The 18718-nt window shown below is 48.1% G+C and overlaps 1 protein-coding gene across 2 annotated transcripts in view; it reads right to left on the bottom strand.

The window, feature by feature from the left end:
* The window catches only part of PPP1R16B (protein phosphatase 1 regulatory subunit 16B), a 71279-nt gene that overhangs the window by 14284 nt on the left and 38277 nt on the right, over positions 1–18718 (bottom strand). For both annotated transcript variants that reach the window (XM_068912339.1, XM_009671141.2), the window contains exons 3-4: positions 3271–3341; positions 790–935 (exon numbers count right to left, since the gene is read on the bottom strand). In XM_068912339.1, coding sequence (XP_068768440.1) covers positions 790–935; positions 3271–3341 — 217 coding nt within the window. The remainder of the gene's footprint in view (positions 1–789; positions 936–3270; positions 3342–18718) is intronic.

Raw genomic sequence — 18718 nt, 5'->3', positions numbered from 1 at the left:
CAGCATGTTAATACCCCCAAAGCCTGCTCTGTCCACTACACGAGCGCTCTGCAAACGAAGGAGGAGGCTCCATACAGAGCCAACACTATCCGCTCCAGATAGGGCTCTCAGAAGGTGCTCACTAAATGCTGCTCATAGTCTACCTCAAAACACATCTACCTTCTTCCTCCCCCTCACCAGCAAGACTAATAAAGAGTTAAGCTTTAAGACCTTTCTAAAGGCAAGTGGAAGATCCAGTATGAGCATCCTGTGTCACAGTGGGGGAACACATACGTTACAATAAGCTGACTGGTTACTAATTAAGACCCAGTAAGACAGGCCACAAAGTCCACCCTAGTATTTGAGCTATACGAACATCCTGTCCTCCTGCATCAGCAACTCTTTGTGGCTAGAAGACTTGAAGTGGTGTTTAAAAGCCTGAGAGTGGGTCCTACTGGCTGCTCCTGTTTCTACCCCTTACTGTGAGCACGATTCAACATGCACAAACACAAGCACCTACACACCAGAACACAAGCCACAAGTGGAAGTTTATGCCTGGATCCCAGCAGCTTCACAAAACTTAGTCGAGTCACCTGGGGTTTTACTGCTTCTCCTCAGCCTTTTTCTCTTCCTCTTCCACCCTCTTCCCCCTTCACAGCAAGAAGTCCCATGTATAGCCCAAAAGCAGGGAATGAGCACAACTGCTCCAATCTTGCAGGGTACCAAGCAGTCTCAGGTTCTACCAGCATCAGCAGAAGCTATGGGAAGGATCAGCCTTGCAGGAAGGGATTGACATAAAAAGATACCTACTGTTGGATGAGGATCTTCACCAGGTTGATATGACCACAAGTAGCTGCTGCATGCAACGGAGTCCACAGCTCATTGTCCTTGGCGTTGACATTGGCCCCATGGTTGAGGAGAAGCTTGACTATCTCTTCATAGTTGTCTATGCAGCACTGGTAAGCAAGAGATGCAGATAGGTCATTTTTGTTTTTAAATTTACAGAAGATCAGGGCTCATACCCGCTCTGTACTGCCAGGGTAATGGGACAAGGGGATCTACTGTTTCCTGCAGTGTTTGGCAACCAGCGTCTCCAGTATAGTCACACACCAAATTCAGTACAATCAAGGCAGAAAGCCGTCATGCAGAAGACCTACACTGGATGTACTGAAGGTCACTGGTGTTTTATGAAGCCTTGTGTTTTGGGGGCAGAAGCAGTGGGGAAGCAACAGTAAGAGAGGCACAAAGCTTCTGTGTCACGCGGTCTTTCATATACAAGAGCTGACATAGCAGTTCAGCGTAACACTATATCAAGGGATGAAGCTCAAATTCCTTTTTCCTAGGGAAAATCCCCCACACTGGCATGCAATGAGTAAAAGTCTCAGCAACTCAAACTACTACCACAGTCATGTGAAGAGATTCAAGCTGGATTCCCAAAATTATGAGCGCATTTTTCATTTCCTGAAAAAATTGCCCCTCTTTAAAGTGCATTAAATTGGGCATTTTGACAGCATGTAGAGTCTGATAATTTTATTCTAGTGTTTATTCCTTCTCTTCATAGACTAAAATACATGTACATCTCTTTTGCAAGGGAAGCACACAAATTCTCCCAATGATCCTTCATCACAGGTCTAAAGAACAGGATGAAAAAAGGGCTCTTCTGTTTAATTGCCTCCTTGTGGTGACCCTGTTCCTAAGCACAGGATCCCGGATGCACATACAGCACTGTCCCCCAGGCAGCCTGCAAGAAGGACCTGGACTGCTCCCCTTTGGGGAAGGCTGAATTTGCTCTTTAATCCACCTCACCCTTACTTCCCGACACGAGTGTGTGCATGATAGAGACACTAAAATAAGATTCATCCTTGCGCAGGAAGCCTGTTTAAGGTCTACAGATTACTGAAGACCCAAATTGGAGGTTTAAATAACTCAGCGTTGCAGTATAGGCTTTTAATGGAGCTGAACTACATCCAGAACAAGCGTTTTAGCAGCCGAGTGACAAAGACCCTCTGTGCATTGCTATTTCTGTTTACTATTTATATATGGAAGTGAGGTTAAAATCTTGCCTGTCACCCAGCCGAGTTATCACAGAACCATAAGCTGCAAACTTCACGGGAAGTCACCACTAACGGGCAACCCTATTCATTTGGCAAGCCCTCTCTGTTCAGGGATTCAGTTAACACCAATGAAGACAAAGTCCTCACCTCGCCCCCACCCCCAAAGGCACCTTTACAATAACTGGTCCTTTAGTGGGCTAGCTGGGATTCTCCATGGCTTCAGGAGCTGGCGGTGAAAGCACTGAGGCTGCCGTTGTCACAGGCTGCCTGTGTTTCCCTTTGTGTGCAGGATAATGTCCCTTTGGAGAGGCCATGGCAGGGAGCTTTTATTCCTCTAGAAGCCAGTTTGCATTTTTAAGCAGACATCCATCCAGCTCTGAAGAGAGAAAGTGACTTGCAGAAGCCTCCAAAAGCCCAAGTCAATGAGAGCATTTACAGCAGGGACTAGCGGAGAGAAAACTTCAGAGTCCCTGCTCTGCCTGCAGAGCATGTCCAACAAGCGCTCTACTGTTCCCCTGGGCAGCGGAGGCGGCAGCTGCCAGTCACTGGCCAGCCCACAGGCTTTTGGCACTCCGACTCGCCTGCTGCTTTTGCACTGAAAATCAGGACTCAAGAGGAGGGGTGGGGATGGAGGCCTGAGGAAGATGACCAGAAACTCTTGTGGCATCATCAGCGTGAAGGCTCTCAAGAAGGACAGTATGATGGCTCTGTGCTTTATGGGACATCAGTAGCTGCCGTTTCAAAATGACCTTTAGAAGTCACCGAACCTCTCAAAAGTAGAAAGCACAGCAGATCACATGAAGGCTTTCTAAACATCTTGCACGCCATTTAACTAAACCACTTCCAAAACCGGTGGGTTGCAGTAGTCTCTTGAAAGAATCTGAGTTTACCTACTTTAAAAGTCTGCAGCCCAGCCCTATAAAGAGTGGGAGAAATATCGCTGCTCATGTCTGAAACCAAGCCCAGCTCCTGAGCTCTTACCATCACTGACCAAAGTCTGGGATACAGCAAGAGAAGGGTTTGATCCCAGTTGCTCCCCAGGAACCAGCAATCCCCAGGACAACATGGTAAAAAACTGCTTCAGCTGATGAACAATACAAAATGCCACAGCTTTCTCCATTCTCCACCAGCAGCCAGTCCTGGGCAGGTCCGCTCCAAGAGTCCTGCTCCTCAGGAAGCTGGGAAGACATGACACTGAGAAGCAGCAGGGAGCAGTGACCTCTCCGCAAAGCCTCACCTGATGCAGTGCAGTTAATCCATCCTCATTGCACAGGTCCGGGCTGATATTGCTCTTCAGTAGATAACACACTGGAAGGGAGGAAGACAGGAAGAAAGGAGAATTAGATCAATAATCCTAGCACACCTCTGGGCTTCAGAGAGCCCTGACCACCAGCAAGCAAGAGGACCCTGCACCATCAGGGTGTCTCAGTGCAGGCAGGAGGCAGGAGCTGCCCTACAACTCGCGGCCGAGAGCCCCAACACGGCACAGGCCGCACCGGGGTGCGCAGGCCTTCCCGCTTTCATCCAGTAGAGAGCAGCAGCATACAGTTTTCCCACTAACTTCATTCCAGATGGAGACTTCATTCCTACCGCTTTCATTTTCATACCATTATGCTGGAACAATCGAAATATTTATCTTTTGTTTTGCAACATCTTTGAGTGCAACTTCTCCACACCACAACACAGTAGAGCTTGAAAGCAGTCTGTGATTTTTAGGTCCTGAGTTACCATTGAAACAGAGACCCTACTGTGAGGGATGAAGTCTTGCTTCAAGAAGTGACCAGATCTCAAACAATCCCAAATGCATAGTACGGTCAGAGACACTTCTTAAATACGCTGGGGTTGCTTTGAACGCTTCACATCAATTGTCGGGAATTCGAAGAAAGCTTTCCAGAGGCTTTACTTGCTTATTGCTTGTTTTGCCTTTCTATTTAGGGGTACGAGGGAGGAAAGGATATGATTTATTCCATTAAAAGGCATATTTCTGAAACACCTGGAAAACCATCTGCCCCTAGGTAAAACAAAGTTTGCTGTGGGGTACAGATCTTGCACAGGTAATAGCAATAAGGCTAGTAGAGGAAGCAATCTAATAGCTATACCACAGATATTCCAAATTCAACGTTACAGACAGATTTTTGATGATTCATTTTCTATTTTCTATTGCTACTATTTTCTATTGCTATTTTCTATTGTTTTCTATTGCTTACGTTCTTATTCCCTGTTTTTTCTCCAGAGATTTCACTACCTAAAGCTCTTCCCAGCTAAACGTCACTCAGTGCAGGCATAAGCCAGAGGTCCCTAAGCGTTTCCAGAGGGCCAGCATAGCAACAGATACTCAAGTTCCAACTAATTTGTTGGCAAGGATGCAACCATTAAGAGAAATCAGAGCTGCAAAATAAGGAACACTAATGAGGCTAAAAGGGCAATAAACATCTTTAGAGCTCACAATCAAAGAGTGAGATACTGGTCACCCTCAAAACACCCTACAGCCTCTGCTCAGGCTGGTTTTGACAGCTCACTTTCCCCACCGTTCAAGGGAGCTCAGTCTACAAGTCCCTAGGGAAAATAGTCTGCAGGGCTGTCCCAGGGACGACAGCGCTTCTTCTGGCACCCAGAGTAGAACATGAGAAACTTCCTCAGTGGAAAACGTGTCTGCGATGACATTAACGTTCACCTACAAAGCTTTGTTTTTAAAGATCTGGGAAATATACTTGCAAGAAAGTAAACCTGAAACCAAAGTGAAATTTGGTTTGGAAGTCACTGTTTTGAAGTGATTGAAAAGGAAGACAGAAACGGACAAAAGTGATATCAGACCCTTGATATCACGAGATTGTTTCGCCTGGCCCAAAATGAATGCTGGAATTTCCTTTTGCCAGAAATAATTGCAAGACATTGACACCTACTAGATAAAACTGATATTAAAAAAAAAAAAAAGCAAAAAGAGACAAGAACAAAACCCCTCGCTCCTCGCAGCAAACCCCCCTGAAGTCTGAAGAAGCTAAGTTCTTTCCAGCTAAGGCGGCCAATGCAGGAAGCTCACGCCTACACTCAGCTCACATCCACCTCCTGACACTTGCGACCTTGCTATAATAAGTGCTGATCCCCAGCCAGTACATCCAATTTAATGACTACGCTTCTGTGACTGCTGCTGGCTAGCCCCAAGTTCCTGCTCTCCTAATAGGAGCTGACTGATGGGCACGTCATTCACCAGTGGATCTGTTTTTCTGTTATTTACTTTGGACACTCTGCCATTAGGGGTTTAATTCAATCTCAGTCATTTAAGAGCCATTGTGTACTAACAACATGCAGCTTCCTAATCATGTTTTGCCTGATTATGGAGATTTGGGCAAATAGACGCCGGCAGATTAACCTTACAAGTGCTGTCCCTCCACAGGGAAGAAGCAGTAGCATAAATTCCAGCTTGTTATGGACTATTTGTATCTCCCCCCAGTCTCACCTTGCGTTAGTCAGGCTGCCATCTCAGAGGCTGAGCCTCTGAGACTATAACCGCTCAGTACCCTTTATCCTTAGGGCCCAGAAAAAAGGATGGCATTTCGCAGAAGATGACTTATGTTCCTGCCTGTTTTGATAGGCTGAGGTAGTACTGGAGATCACACACGGACCTAGATAAAGGCAATGAAACTATTTATGGCTGGGGTACCTAGGAATCACTTAAACCACCATTTAAAGAAGAGATCAAACTCCTCTCCTATTACTCTTTAGTTTGAGTTAGCATCTAGAGGTTCTGAAATAGGAGCAGAGAGCTGGGTAGCAATGACTCCTGCCTTTTATCTCCAAAATCAGAAGCATGTTGTCTTCTTTGATATTCACTCATTCCCTATGCTCCAGACAGCAAATCCTGACAGCTAGGCAAAAGTTTCCAAGAACTGCAATTTTCTACTACATATACACCCCATTTTACAAGTGAGGCAATTGACCCAGTGTCCCAGCAAGCCCATAGCAGGCCATGGCCCTGGTCCTGCCCAGCCCCCTGGGAACCTGGCACAGCCACCGCAGGGAGAGCTGCATACAGTGGCTGCTCTTCAGGATTCACCCTGCAGCACGGTCCACGAGGACGTCTCATTTGCCTGTTTAGTGTCTGTCTTACTAGCCAGGAGCTCTTTGGAGGGGACCTGCAGTGACGCAGCCACCCGTCAGTGAGGAACCCCATGCTGCTGTCCCATGGCAGGCGTGAAATGAGATATTCGGGACTTACAGCTGCCTCCTCACTCCCTGCTCATCCTGCCTGCCTGCCCCACGTTATCTCCTTCCTTCCCTCTCTGCATAGTTTCTCTTGTTTCTGCTGGGTGCTGAGCCCACGGCTTGCCTTGTCCCCACTGAGCCAGGAGCAAAGCAAGCAGGCAAGGGCACGCTCCCTGTGCACGGGCTGCTGCACGAGAGCCGCACCAGGGATGCTGGCTTCACCAGCGAGCACCAAACCAGCCTGGAACAGTTTCACGTGACAACATACCCACAGACGCCTGGGGTGCTGCTGAAGGGGTTCACCCAACCCATGGTGAGCTGGAACATGGAGATGGGGAGTCAAGTCCCAGTGCTGGGAAGGGGAGGGGGACCCAGTGCCACCGAAGGCTTCCTGCAAGCTTCCAGAGGGATGCGGAGGCTCCCCCGTGCCCACCACCTAGTTTAAAACCCAACCCCCTTCCTTGGGGGCCAGGCAGAATAAGCCCTCCTTTCTGATGGAATTTAGGAGAAATATATCTTGGTGGATTTGCCAGTGCCTGAGAACAGGAAAGGGAGACACAGTCACAATATTTTGTGGTGCTGAAAGACAGAACCACAATGAAAATGCTGCAGCATTGCCGATAGACCTGCTCGGCTGCTTAAAAGCATAAGGCAAGAGACCCGGACCTGATCGAGTGTGCCACTTCTGCTCAGAAAGGCCCAGGGCCACATGCAGGGAGGTGCAAAAGCACCTCCTCCTCCCTCCTTCGTGGACTGAAAATGCTGCCCCAGTAGGAAACACGCACTTCTGCCACCAAGGAAGCAGATTAATCACCTGATACCAGCTGGTCAAGTTCTGCTCCAAATACAGGTGTTGTCTAAAACCTCAACGCAGCGCTCATGATGTTCAGACAGTAGATAGACAAGGTTCACTCGTAACCAAGGTTTCCTCCAGCTTTGTGACAAAGAAAGAAGTGAACCCAAGGGGTGTTCAGATAGCGTGACTGACCAAATCACTGCTAGCTTAAACAGAGTCGAGGTCACTCTGCAGCCTACAGAATGGGCTTTTACGGATCACATTTGAGTGTTCAGCAGCAGCAGCCGCCTCCACTTCAACACTTCTGATTAACTTCTTAGAGAGCTCAGTACCTAAAATGCTGAGCATTTTGAAATCTGTCCTTCTTCGCGTGTAGGTGGGGGGAGGCGGCAGAAAAGGCTGGATGCATAGATATACTTTATTACATGTCAAGCGCAAGTTGTGGGAAGCGGTTTCAAATGCATAGCAAATGAAGGAAAGAAAGTGATTACAATAAGAGCTGGCTGAACAAACTGTTGTGAATAATTCATCGCAAATTATATTAACTGAACAATCATTCAAATGTATTTTCCATTATTCTGCTTGCTCTGCCTATAATTGAACTGCTCACATACCAAGATGGTGCACATTAATCTTCAATTTATATTTTATCATTTACATCTGGGCTATGCTAAAATGGAAAAAGCTCCCATGACAGCTGTGAAAATAAATCCTAAAATGACCAGGTTTTAAGACATCCTCAATTGCACGTCCTTGGGCAGCCCAAACACATTCTCTCCCAGTCATGTCCAAGCCTCACTTATTCTCCCTAAAACCTATAAATTAGAGTGAAGACAAAGAAGCCACCCCAAAGGTCTTAAGGAAGATTCAGGGTGGGGTAATCAGCTCTCTCACCTAAAGAGATATTACAGCACTATCATTTTTCACCTGTGTTACCTCCCACCAAGTTTATACTAGAAACAGCTGTTCCAGAAAATTTCCTAAACCAGATGAAGACTTCTTCACGGAGAAAATGCCTTTGCCAGTGTAGTTCCCCCTACATAACAAACCTACACCATAAAATTCTGGATTCTATTAAATTTCCATCTGTACCCAACTTTTGCATACCTAAAGTATTACTAACTCATAAGAGAGAAAGGGGGAAGGGGGACACTAGGGGAAAAAACCTTTCTAATAGGAGGACCCGATTCCTCTGGAAAATATACAGTGCAAGCTGTCCGGATTGAGCAGGCTGGTTTACCAATGTGCTCAGTGTCACATACGCACAGGCACACACACATACAGGCCATTAGTTCTTTTTAATCCAGGTTTATTTTGATCCTTTGCACTCAACAATTTAGGGTGGAAAACGATCTTTAAACTCTGCAGTTTCACTTCCTGGTTCTCAAGCCACCTTTAAAAGCTACCATTGTATTGAGGTCTCCAGAGCAGTGGAAGAATTCCTGTACATTTAGACCTGAATAAAATGAACAGAAATTTCATTTGCATTGGGATACATACTTTTATACATCAAATATAAGTCATTTTCACCTAGACATAGCTTTAATCAAAAACCCAGTTTACTACAAGACAGTCTTCCCAGCATTACTTCTAGTGAAATACTGCTGATGCTTGTGCTGCATACGTGCGCTAACAAAGGTCTCAAAAGATACCATCCTCAACTGTCATCTGGATGGGTTCAGCTACTTGCAAAGCTGCATTTTTGCTGGCACGGTTTTTCAGGAATGCTTATTACATGGCAGAAACCTTGGTAAATAAAAGCTGCACTGAAGCGATGAGCGCTTTGCCAGAAGAGCATCCAGGTTCCCTATACCGCATACTCATATTTAAGAGCATGTCTACATTAAGAGCAATAACAGGGTGAGTATACTCAGCCTTTTCCTCCATTGCCTGCAATATACAACTGAGCGCCCATCCCAGTCCATTGATAAACTCTGCTGCTCCCTGAAGCTTTTTGGAACACGAAAAAACCCCACAAACAACAAACGCACACTCAGACAGCTTCAAACATTTGGACTATCTAAAAATAAATATGGCCCAGTTTGCCTGCTGAGCAACTGAGACATCTCAGCGTGACTGATCACAGAGCTTTCTCGGGAAGTTTCACAGCCTGTTAAGACACTTCCCACCTAGTTTATAGCTGGGCACACACATTCCTGCTAATATACTCATGCACACAAAATATGGGATATTTGGACAGCGGCCAGCAGAGCCCCATCTGTTTCATGCCATACTCACACAGTCAGGAACATTTCATGCAGTTATACTCAGCCCAGGTGCTGCTTCTCTCAAGAAAAAAAACTATATGTGATTTTAATGCTCCTTGCTTAACAAGCACGCACCCTTCTCGGCTGCAAAGACCATGCTTCTGATGGGAGGCTCTTTCTGCAGAGCTTGGAAGCGGGCATCGGGGCCTGGTTTGAATATAAGCTTATTTCAACAGCCAAGTGAGAGTTGGCAACATCTGATTTATTTACTTTTTGCATAGAGTCCAACTCTTCCGTCCCCTTACTATTACAACCACTTTTTGCTTCCATGCTGCGACTCCTAACCACCACCACCGTACTGGAGCACAAAGCAGAACACTCTAAGGGGGCTCCTGTCTACAGGCAAGGCACTCTCGTTGATCAACAGGCCACAGCCAGGCGCCCAAACCCCGGGCATCCCATATTTTCTTGCTCTGTGTCTACAGACTTTAGGCTCCAGTAATCCACTTAGCACTAGTGATGCTAAAGCATCTTTCTTTTACGGACGCCATCCACCCGGATTATTCAGATAAGTAACAGCGTGCAAGTCACCCATCCGCAACCGGCAATGCTCAAAGGACGCAGCAGAAACAAAACCAAATTCATTTCAATAGAGGAAGTAAAAATGACAGGATGCCAGCATCTGGAAAGCCCTCTGAAGGATGTAGCTTCATGTTAAAAAGCATCCGCAAGCTCTCTTCCTGCACAAAGACTAACAGTGAAATTGGTCCACACCGAGCTACCAAATACATAAAGGAAAACTAAAGTCAGATTATTTTCTGTTTCCCAGTCCTCATCTGTTATTGGAAAAATGCATAAATCATTTTGGTATGGTTTTTAAACAGATGATGGGCTTGAAGGTTATATAAAACACTCATCCCTTCGGGCTCAGCTGCCTTCAGCAGGATTTCTGTGGGCAGGGAGCCAGGAAAGCAGATCTCCCAATATCACTGCGACAGTGACACCTGGGCTGTGAAAGAGCCCTCTCCGCTCTTTAAGAGTCACTTTGGAGTAGATGTTTTCTGTGAAGTGTGCTTGTTGAAAGAGTGCTAAAAGAAATTAAGTCAAACTTACGAAACTACAGATCGAGCAGACCATGGCCAAGTTTCACAAGGACAATATAGCAGCTGTAGCAACGAGCAGAGCAATGCTGGTTTTTTAGGCACCTTACTGCTCTGCAGAATTCACCCCCTCAGAAGCCAGATGCCAGCCCTGTCCTGCACCCTGTGCAGCAGGAATTAGCCCACTAGCTGGCTGAGCAAGGAGCACCAACAGAAAGCAGGGAATGAAACAGAGCAATATCTTCCAGCAGTGGTCAGATAGGAACCTGCTTCCCCCATGTTTTGAATTAGCACCTTAAAGGTGTTTGAAGCAAGTAAACAAGCAAACAGGCAACCAACACATCTCACTTTACTTAATGTTCCAGAGAAGTTTGATGAAGGACTTCCTGGACCAGGTTGGACCTGGCTGGACCAGGACCTCCTGTTCTCCAACTGCTGCAGCTAATTGGAGCAGCTCTCCAGCTCTCTTCCCACAAAAAACTCCACTCAGAAGTTGTGAAAACACATGCAAATCCATTCAGACAACACAACATCAAAGCCTTTTATCCGAGTAGCACAGAGGATCCCACTTAAATACCTGTTCAAAGACTACTTTTGATGTGTCGGACCAAAACCTATCTACTAAGATATGCAGCAGTCACCATCTGTGAAGTCCATACTAAGCCTATTAGAAAATAAAGCTTTCAGGGCACCAAAAAGGAAATGCAGTAACACCAAATTAATTGGCTTTAATAGAAACTACAGCTTAAGAAATGTTTAAATAAAAGGGAGAAGTAGTGTCAGGAGGTAACATTTGCCAGCTGTTTTCTGAGTACCTGAAGACCTTCCCCATTTACATTAACCCAATAACGTAACAGGCAATTGCTGCCTGAGAAGCAGAACTGCAGTACCACCCCAAGTGTCATACAGAGCCAGTCTGCCAATATTCACAGTGGGATACTCTAACGTGTTCTGTATAACAGGAAATAGCTCATGTCGTCATTTTAAAGCGTTATTAGGTTCCAGAGTCAACAGCCTACCTCCAAGTCAGTATTTCAGGCGTTCTATGAACTCAGCTAAGCAGCTGTACACTGACCTGAATCGCATGAATTTTTTAAGATCCTCAACTACAAAACAGGAAACTTTCTAGTTAAAAGTAAAGGAAAAGAGGCTTCGGTAGAGGGGATGGGGAAGTATATACCTGCTTTTCAAGCTGCCGTGAGCTCGTATCTCAATTCCCACCAGCGACGGTCTGTTGACTGCAGCCAGGGAAAGCGTCAGCAGACCTGGCTTGCTACAGCCAGCAAGTCACTTCCAGACTCTTCTCTTTTTCAGTCTGTCTCCAGTTTATAGAGACTCTTATGCCTTGCCATGCTTCTTTAACCTTGCTGGAGAAGCTCCAGCTGCTCTGGCTTTTTCGGTACCTTTTGCACCCTCAGGAGCATCCACTCTGACCTCAATCAGCATGTTTAGTTTGTTCCTCCAAATTTGTCTCTCTTTAGTTTCAGATGAGCACGTTTGGAGTGAGGATCTTTAAAAGATGTAAGATCAAATCATACAGCTAAGTTTGACCCCCTGGATCACTGCATTCAGGGAAGAGCGGATGCCGAGTACCTGTCTTAACCAGACTTTTCGACTTAGAAGGGCAATACGGGAAGCAGCGCTCCGCAAGAGAGCCCTCTAAGAGGGAGCTTTGTGCGAAACGGCAACAGCAGGAGTCGGTGTCACCCGCCAGGCCTCCTCCAGCACGACGTGCCACACACCATTGCACCGCATGGAAGACTACGGGGTGCACTTCAGTAGTTAAAGGATAATCTGCAAAAATAACATCACCCCCTGCTCAACAGCACCATTTCTTCTAGAGACTGGAAAGGAAACGTCTATGAAACAGGAAGTTCCCTCTTCCCCCTGCCCCTTTCTTTTCTTTTTTTTTTTTTTTTTTTTTTTCCTTTTTAAAGAGATTGTGGTTTCCTTTTAAAAAGTAAGCACTATAGGGGAAAAAGAAAAAAGAAAAACAAAACACCTTTCATGCAACTTTAGAAGCAACCTGAACTTTACCAGCAAAACACCCACTGATCTGCAGCAGCCCCTCTGCTTTTGTGACACGTAATTATTCAGCAGCACATCTAAAGCGCTTCAGAGATTTGAATTTCAACAGGATGTCTCATCCAGAGATCTCTGCCCGCCCTGCTGCCGTTAGCAGAGCGCGCTCCAGACCGTCTCCGGGGACTTCGCAATCAGTATTTGCCTCATTTCACAGACGTGACATCTCAGACTGAGTTAGACCAAGACTCTGGAGGCTCCAGTTTCTTTGCCAAGGTCATCAAGACAGTCCCTGGCACAGCTGCGACAGCACCCCTCAGTCCCGAGTCCCAGCCTAGACCTTTGGGTGTGAGAAAACTCTCTTCCTCTCCAGCTCCTCAGCCTTTGGGCTGAAGTCTTAATGCTAACAGCTCCTAAGGCAAACAGACCGCAAGGTGAACCTCTTATGCAACACAATTAAGTAACTGTGTACATGGATATTTTCAAAAGAAAAACCAAACCTGTTGCTCAATAGCAGCTCTTGGCTGGTGTTGCTCCCTTGGGAAGGTCTCTACCTTTCAACGCAAATCAAAGAACTATTTGTACGTTGCATTAGGGAATTGGGCTGGGAAAAGAGGACTAATAGAAAGCCAGAGGGAGGGAAACAAGGTCATTTGAAGGGCTCAAGGTAGGCTTCATTTAATTAAGAATCAGGAATAATGCCACGGCCAAGGTGGAGAATGAAGCACGTCTGCCAGCCAAGCCTGGATTTTATAACCAGCCTTCCCCGATCTTCAGCAGCCAGCTAGCAACGACCACCTCCTTTCTTATCTCCCCTCTTGCAAGGCCACGTCCCAGAAGTCTACAGGTTTTCAGGGCTGATCAAATCCCACTCTTCCTCCAGAGATGCAAGCCAGCTCCCTTTCAACCTTCATTTGAAGGCTTCTTATACAAAGAGAAATCGCACAAGTTAAGAACTTATTTTGCATTAACAACAAAAGTGCATTTAGCTTGCTTTTCAGGTCAGACCCTAGAATCTAGGAGAAACCCCGCGATCTTCAGCATTCGTCCCACAGCTGCTGCCCCGTGGCGCCGGCAGCAGCCTTCGAGGCAGCCCGACGCCGGCCTTGGTGCAGAGCTGCGCGGGGCCACGGGCAGCTGTCGCCGGCAGCAAACAACTGCACCATGGCACGCGGCCGAAGGCAAACCGTCCGCAGATGGGATGAGCCCAGAGGGGGAGGATAATCTCTGCACAGAGTATTGCGTACCAAGCAGCAGGATTTCCATGAAATACTTGTACACCCGGGCTCTTCACGCCCCAAGTCCATTTTCAGCATAACCAAACCCATTACTAACTCAGTGGCAGTTTTGCCTGCAACGTCAACACATCGCTGCTGGAGACTAGGGGAAAACAACCTAATAGGATATTGGAGAGTCCCAGGGACTTCTCTTCCAGCCTTTGGCAACCAACAAGCTATTGTCAGAGAAGTCACCACGGCTTATCCATGCGCAACACATCAACTCTCAGCGCTGCATGGAAACAGCTTCGTACGTTTGAGAGCGGAGTCAGGAGTTAGCACCTGAACTGAGCAGAAATATAGTCTTTTATAATAAATGAGACAGGATCGAGAGAAGGTATATGAAGAAATTTGTGGGACAGCTGCTACACAGGATATTAACGCCCACCTCGAGCCAGGACGCTGAGGCCCGAGACCTTCAGCTCGCAGGCCAGCGACCTGGGCAGGGGTCTGCCCACTAGGATCCCAGCAGTAACTCGCCATAGGCTGCTTGTCTTGCAGGCAGAATTTTAGCCCAGTTATCTTGAGTACCCAAGTTAAAAAAAAAAGGTGCTGTTATCAAGAATAGAGGACGCACACTTATTCACTTCACATTTCCCAGGTTCACTGTAGAAGGTTTGAAATCCCCTTCCGCGACTCCCCCAAGACCGCACAAGGACAGAAGACTTTCAAATTAGGTGGAACAGGCAGACACGCAACGATACAACTTCAACCAGTCTGCAGCCTACGAGAGTGCGCTGTGTACTGACCCCCCTTATTTCGCATGTGCTTCACCTGCCTCACTGCACGAGGTTAACAACTCTCTGAAACACCTTCTGCCACAAGTTTTATGCAAATTCTGCTTCCCATAAACTCAACTAGCAGAAAACGAGTGCGCCAAGCCGGGATGACATAATACAGCTTCACGGCTGCTATGAGGTTAGCCCACCAGGAAACAGCCTGACGGCTTGACGCGTCATTTAGATTTTTCCACACGCACCCAAAAAAAAAAAAAAAGAAAAAGGTTCAGCTTCTAGCCTTCACCCATCCCTGCTGCATCCTCGCTCCCCAAAGCCCAGGCCCGCGCGGCAGCACCAAGCGAGGCAGGTCTGCCGCCGGCGCGCCTCTGCTGAGCTTCCTGCACTTTGATGCAGCGAACAAAGAAACTGCGTGTGGGGTTGGGAGCCCTTTCCTTTTTACTGACTAGCTCACTCGTTTTCAAACACCATTTCGGTCGACTTAAAACTTTCATCTGCAAAACATGACAATTCAGCAAAAACGTTCAGATCAGAGCCAAGCGGAGAAAGAAAACCGAGCTCCCTTTCACCAACCGCAGAGAAGCGGAGCAGCAAGGATGCGCCCTTAACGCAGGGGGAACATCCGGGGTCAAAACCCGTCGGCGCTCACACTGGGGATTTTTATAAACTCAGGTCTCCCGACACCTACAGCAGCTCTAACAGGCTTCAGAGCGGATCTCAGCCTCTCTGGCCTCATTAGCAAATATCTAACGTAAAGTGGAAGAGAGCGAGCTGAAATTCTCCTCCAGAACACCCTTTGGCTCAGGGCTTCACAGCAGACCGCTTAAGCCTGAAAGTCGGGACGGCAGGGTTCATCCGATTCGCGAGATGAGCCCTTTAGTCTCGGCGCGTACAGCGACTTTTTTTTTTTTTGCTTTGTTTTTTTTTTTTTTTTACGTAGTGCGATTATATGACTAAAACCACATAGTTTAAACCACCCCAATTTAAAAAAAAAACCACACAATTCCTACAGCTCCTATACAAGTGGTCATCCCCTGTTTAGCGCGCCCCGCGCATCAGAGCGGCGTCACTGACCGCGCGGAGGGGGCAGCGCGGCGGGGAGCGCAGGCGGCGCGCCGCACCTCGCTCCCTTGCCTTCGAGGGGCTCCCTGAGCCGGGATGACAGACGCTGCCCACCTCCCTGCGCTCCCATGGCAAGCCCAACGCCTCCCGCGCAGCGGCGAGCTCGGAGGAATCAAGCTTCCCTTTCCGCGACAGCGGAGGAAAGCCCCCGTTCCTACTACGTTGCGTTTCCCCGAGAAGTGACAGTTTCCAAAATAATTAACAGTCATTAACATCCCCCATTAAGCTTTGCCGTTAGCAGCGGCAGGACCATCCCCCTCTCCCCGGCGGTGAAAGGATCCCTCCGACTTCTGCGTTAACACCCGTATGGCTAGCGAAGCGTTTCATTCCCTCCTGTTTGCTTCTAAGAAGGTCCCTTCATCGCCAGCAGGTCCCTCACGACAGGGACTTTTTTCGCGGTGCATTTGCGCTGCCAGAAGCCAGGCGTCACGGGCCACAGCCGGGTGTCTTCAGCGGCCACAGCTCGAGGAAGGTGCCACGCACCTCCTGCGTTGGAGCGGCAGGCCGCCTGCGTTCACCGCGCGCCCCGACGCCTGAAGGCGCCAGCCAACCGGGAGAGCGCCCGCTCAGCTCGCGCCCCTGCGGCGCCGACTGCCGCGGCCGGCTCCGCGCAGCGGCTGAGCGAACGCCGCGACGATGGCGTTGCCTGGAGACGAACGTCAAGATTCGAGGGAAGCCAGGCCTCCGCTCTGCCTCATCTCCCACCCGTTCCACAGACATATTTCGACTTCATAAAATTTTATGGCAACAACAAAACGCTGTAGTGGCTAAAACCACCTTAGTAAGTTCATTAAAGTAATTAATGCTCAAGCAGCTGCTCATACCGCTCTGCTGACAGCACTGCTGCCAGGCTGCCGAGGGGGAGCCCACCGACTCTGCGGGGGGACCAGGGGTCCGTCCCACCTCGGAGGGGAGGGCTCAGCCCCGGGAAGATTCGCAGCCCTATCCAACAGCTTGTGTGGGCTCCGACAGTCCTCGACCTTTTTTCTGCCCCTGATTTTTATTTGGTTTCAGGATTTCCAACACTGAGTATAATTGAGTAAGTTTGGCAGAAGCTTCTGGTCAAAGAATATGTATTTTTTTTTTTTATTGACTTACTCAAGAGCAGCAGAGGTCTATGGCATCTTATTCAACACCCTCCCCAAGAGGACGCCCTTCACGAAAGGGAGCGGGCTTTGCTAACCAGGAGCGAAAGGGCCGTTTCACACCACGGTCCAAGCAGTCTGAGAACAGGAATTAAAGTGTGCTCGTTCCTGGAGACACCACAGACCGTTTTAGCACTTGTGAAACGGAAGTGGAAGAGGTTCACCTCTCGCTCCGGTTTACTAAGCCAGGTGCATAACTTTTCTCTCCCAAGCAGTCCTGTCCTTCAAACGACCACGGATGCCCGCACGCCCAGGGTACCTTGTCCCAGGAACCCGTCGCTGTTTTGTGAGCTGCTGGAGATCCGATCCTCGTTGCTACGTCTACCCTCAGTCACAAAGCCCCTCCTCAAATGGTTTTGGCCCTACCTTTGTCTGGAAAAAACACAGTGAAACTGCTTAAAACAAGTGATTTCTTTCCAAGCAGCTGTTTGTAAACAAACAATTCAGGAATTCCCCAAATTTCACAGAGAGTGAAGAAAATCCCATTGCAAGCCTCAACCACCACCTCAGTTAGCGTAAAGAAATTTCATTTCTTTCCATATATCTCATCATAAAGAATAATTCCTGTGGAAAGGAGTCAGCCCGACGAGAAACATCCAGTGAGGCCTGGATCTCACATGAGGAGCTGAAACCAGTCTAGTTGTATAACAAAGACCTGACCTACAAACCTTGAACCAAATTCCAGCTCCGAGCCCTCGAGACGCAAGCACGTGAACGCTGGTCCCAGCTTGCAAGGCCACCAACTCCAGCCAGAGCCTCTGGCTCGACTCTGGGCGCTGAGCAGGGGCATTGCCACCCCTCCATCCTGTACACCCACGGCAGAGTCAAGAAGAAATGGATGGCCAGCAAAGCAGGCCCTGAAAGCTAAGTGAAACTTATGCAACCCCCCAAGCAGTTACTAGGAGACTAAGGATGATTGCTAGGGGACTGAGCACATACTTGCTGGCCAGGTCTCTGTATATCACTGCACAGTTTTGGTGACAGGACCAAAGAAGGAAAAGCAGCCTCTGGCACTACCTTTTCTACCAAGTCAGGGCATTAGGGAGCACTGAAGCAAGCGGCAGTTTCCAAAGAAATATGCATCTAGCGCCTCTCGATCAAACAGCCACATACAGTGCTCTAGGGACAGAACAACTGCAGGGGCTAAAAGCAGCAAGATGACAATCGGGCTTGGTATGAAGCACGGATAGTTTTCTAGATAGATAAAATTAACTTCTTCACTGCTGAAGCCAGCTCTCCAGTGAGGATGTTTCTCAAGAGCTTCGTTTCTCTACACAGACCCAATACAAAAAAATTGGCTTGAGGTGTTTTGTGCCTCTAATGCGCAAGAGCATCAAAGGAATTGAAAAGGAGAGCATACACACCAGGGATTTCCAGTAAATAAAACACCCATACAAGAGGAGATGAATGTTGAGCATACTTGGCTGAGGCTGGTGCCAGGCTGTCACCGCTGCAGGCAGAGAGGAGCAAATCACTGCAGCTGGTACCTGCCGGAGCATTGCCGCAGGATGAGGAAGGGCAGCAGACTCCACCTGCTCCAGCCTTCACGCACCGGCCAGCCACCAGCACCCTGGTCCCACAGGAATTCAAACAGACCTGACCTTTGCTCACTCCCTGACCGCCTCCTACCCGTTCATCCACACTGGGCCTTTGTGCACCAAATTGTGTACGCACAACTGACTGCCCCGATCCGGCCTCTGCCCCGCCGGGCCCACCAGGGAGCTGGAGAGAAACTGCCCGCTGCCTACAGGAAGGGACGTGCTGGTCCGTCACCCCCCACCACCTGCAGAAGCCCCGCTGGAGTCTGAGCTCCTGAGGCCACCGCCTTCCTCAACAATGTCCTCTCTCACTTACTCCCAGAGCAGGGAGTCTTGTGCGAGTTGAAAGTCCAGCTTAATGCAGAAGTAAAGATCGCAGTGGTGGATCTTGATGGAAGGTCAGAACTGCACCCACATATGTAACTGCGTTCAGCTTTTTCACTTGGATTCCTATCTCAAAACTAAAAAAAAAAACAAAAGAGAAAAGTTCTCCAAGGAACTGTGCAGATGCCAAGAGCTTTTATAAAGAAGTCCTTAC

Source organism: Struthio camelus, chromosome 18, assembly GCF_040807025.1.
Source record: "Struthio camelus isolate bStrCam1 chromosome 18, bStrCam1.hap1, whole genome shotgun sequence".
Taxonomy (NCBI): Eukaryota; Metazoa; Chordata; class Aves; order Struthioniformes; family Struthionidae; genus Struthio; species Struthio camelus.
Note: the sequence above shows the minus strand (reverse complement) of the source record. Positions and strands in the feature narration are given on the sequence as shown.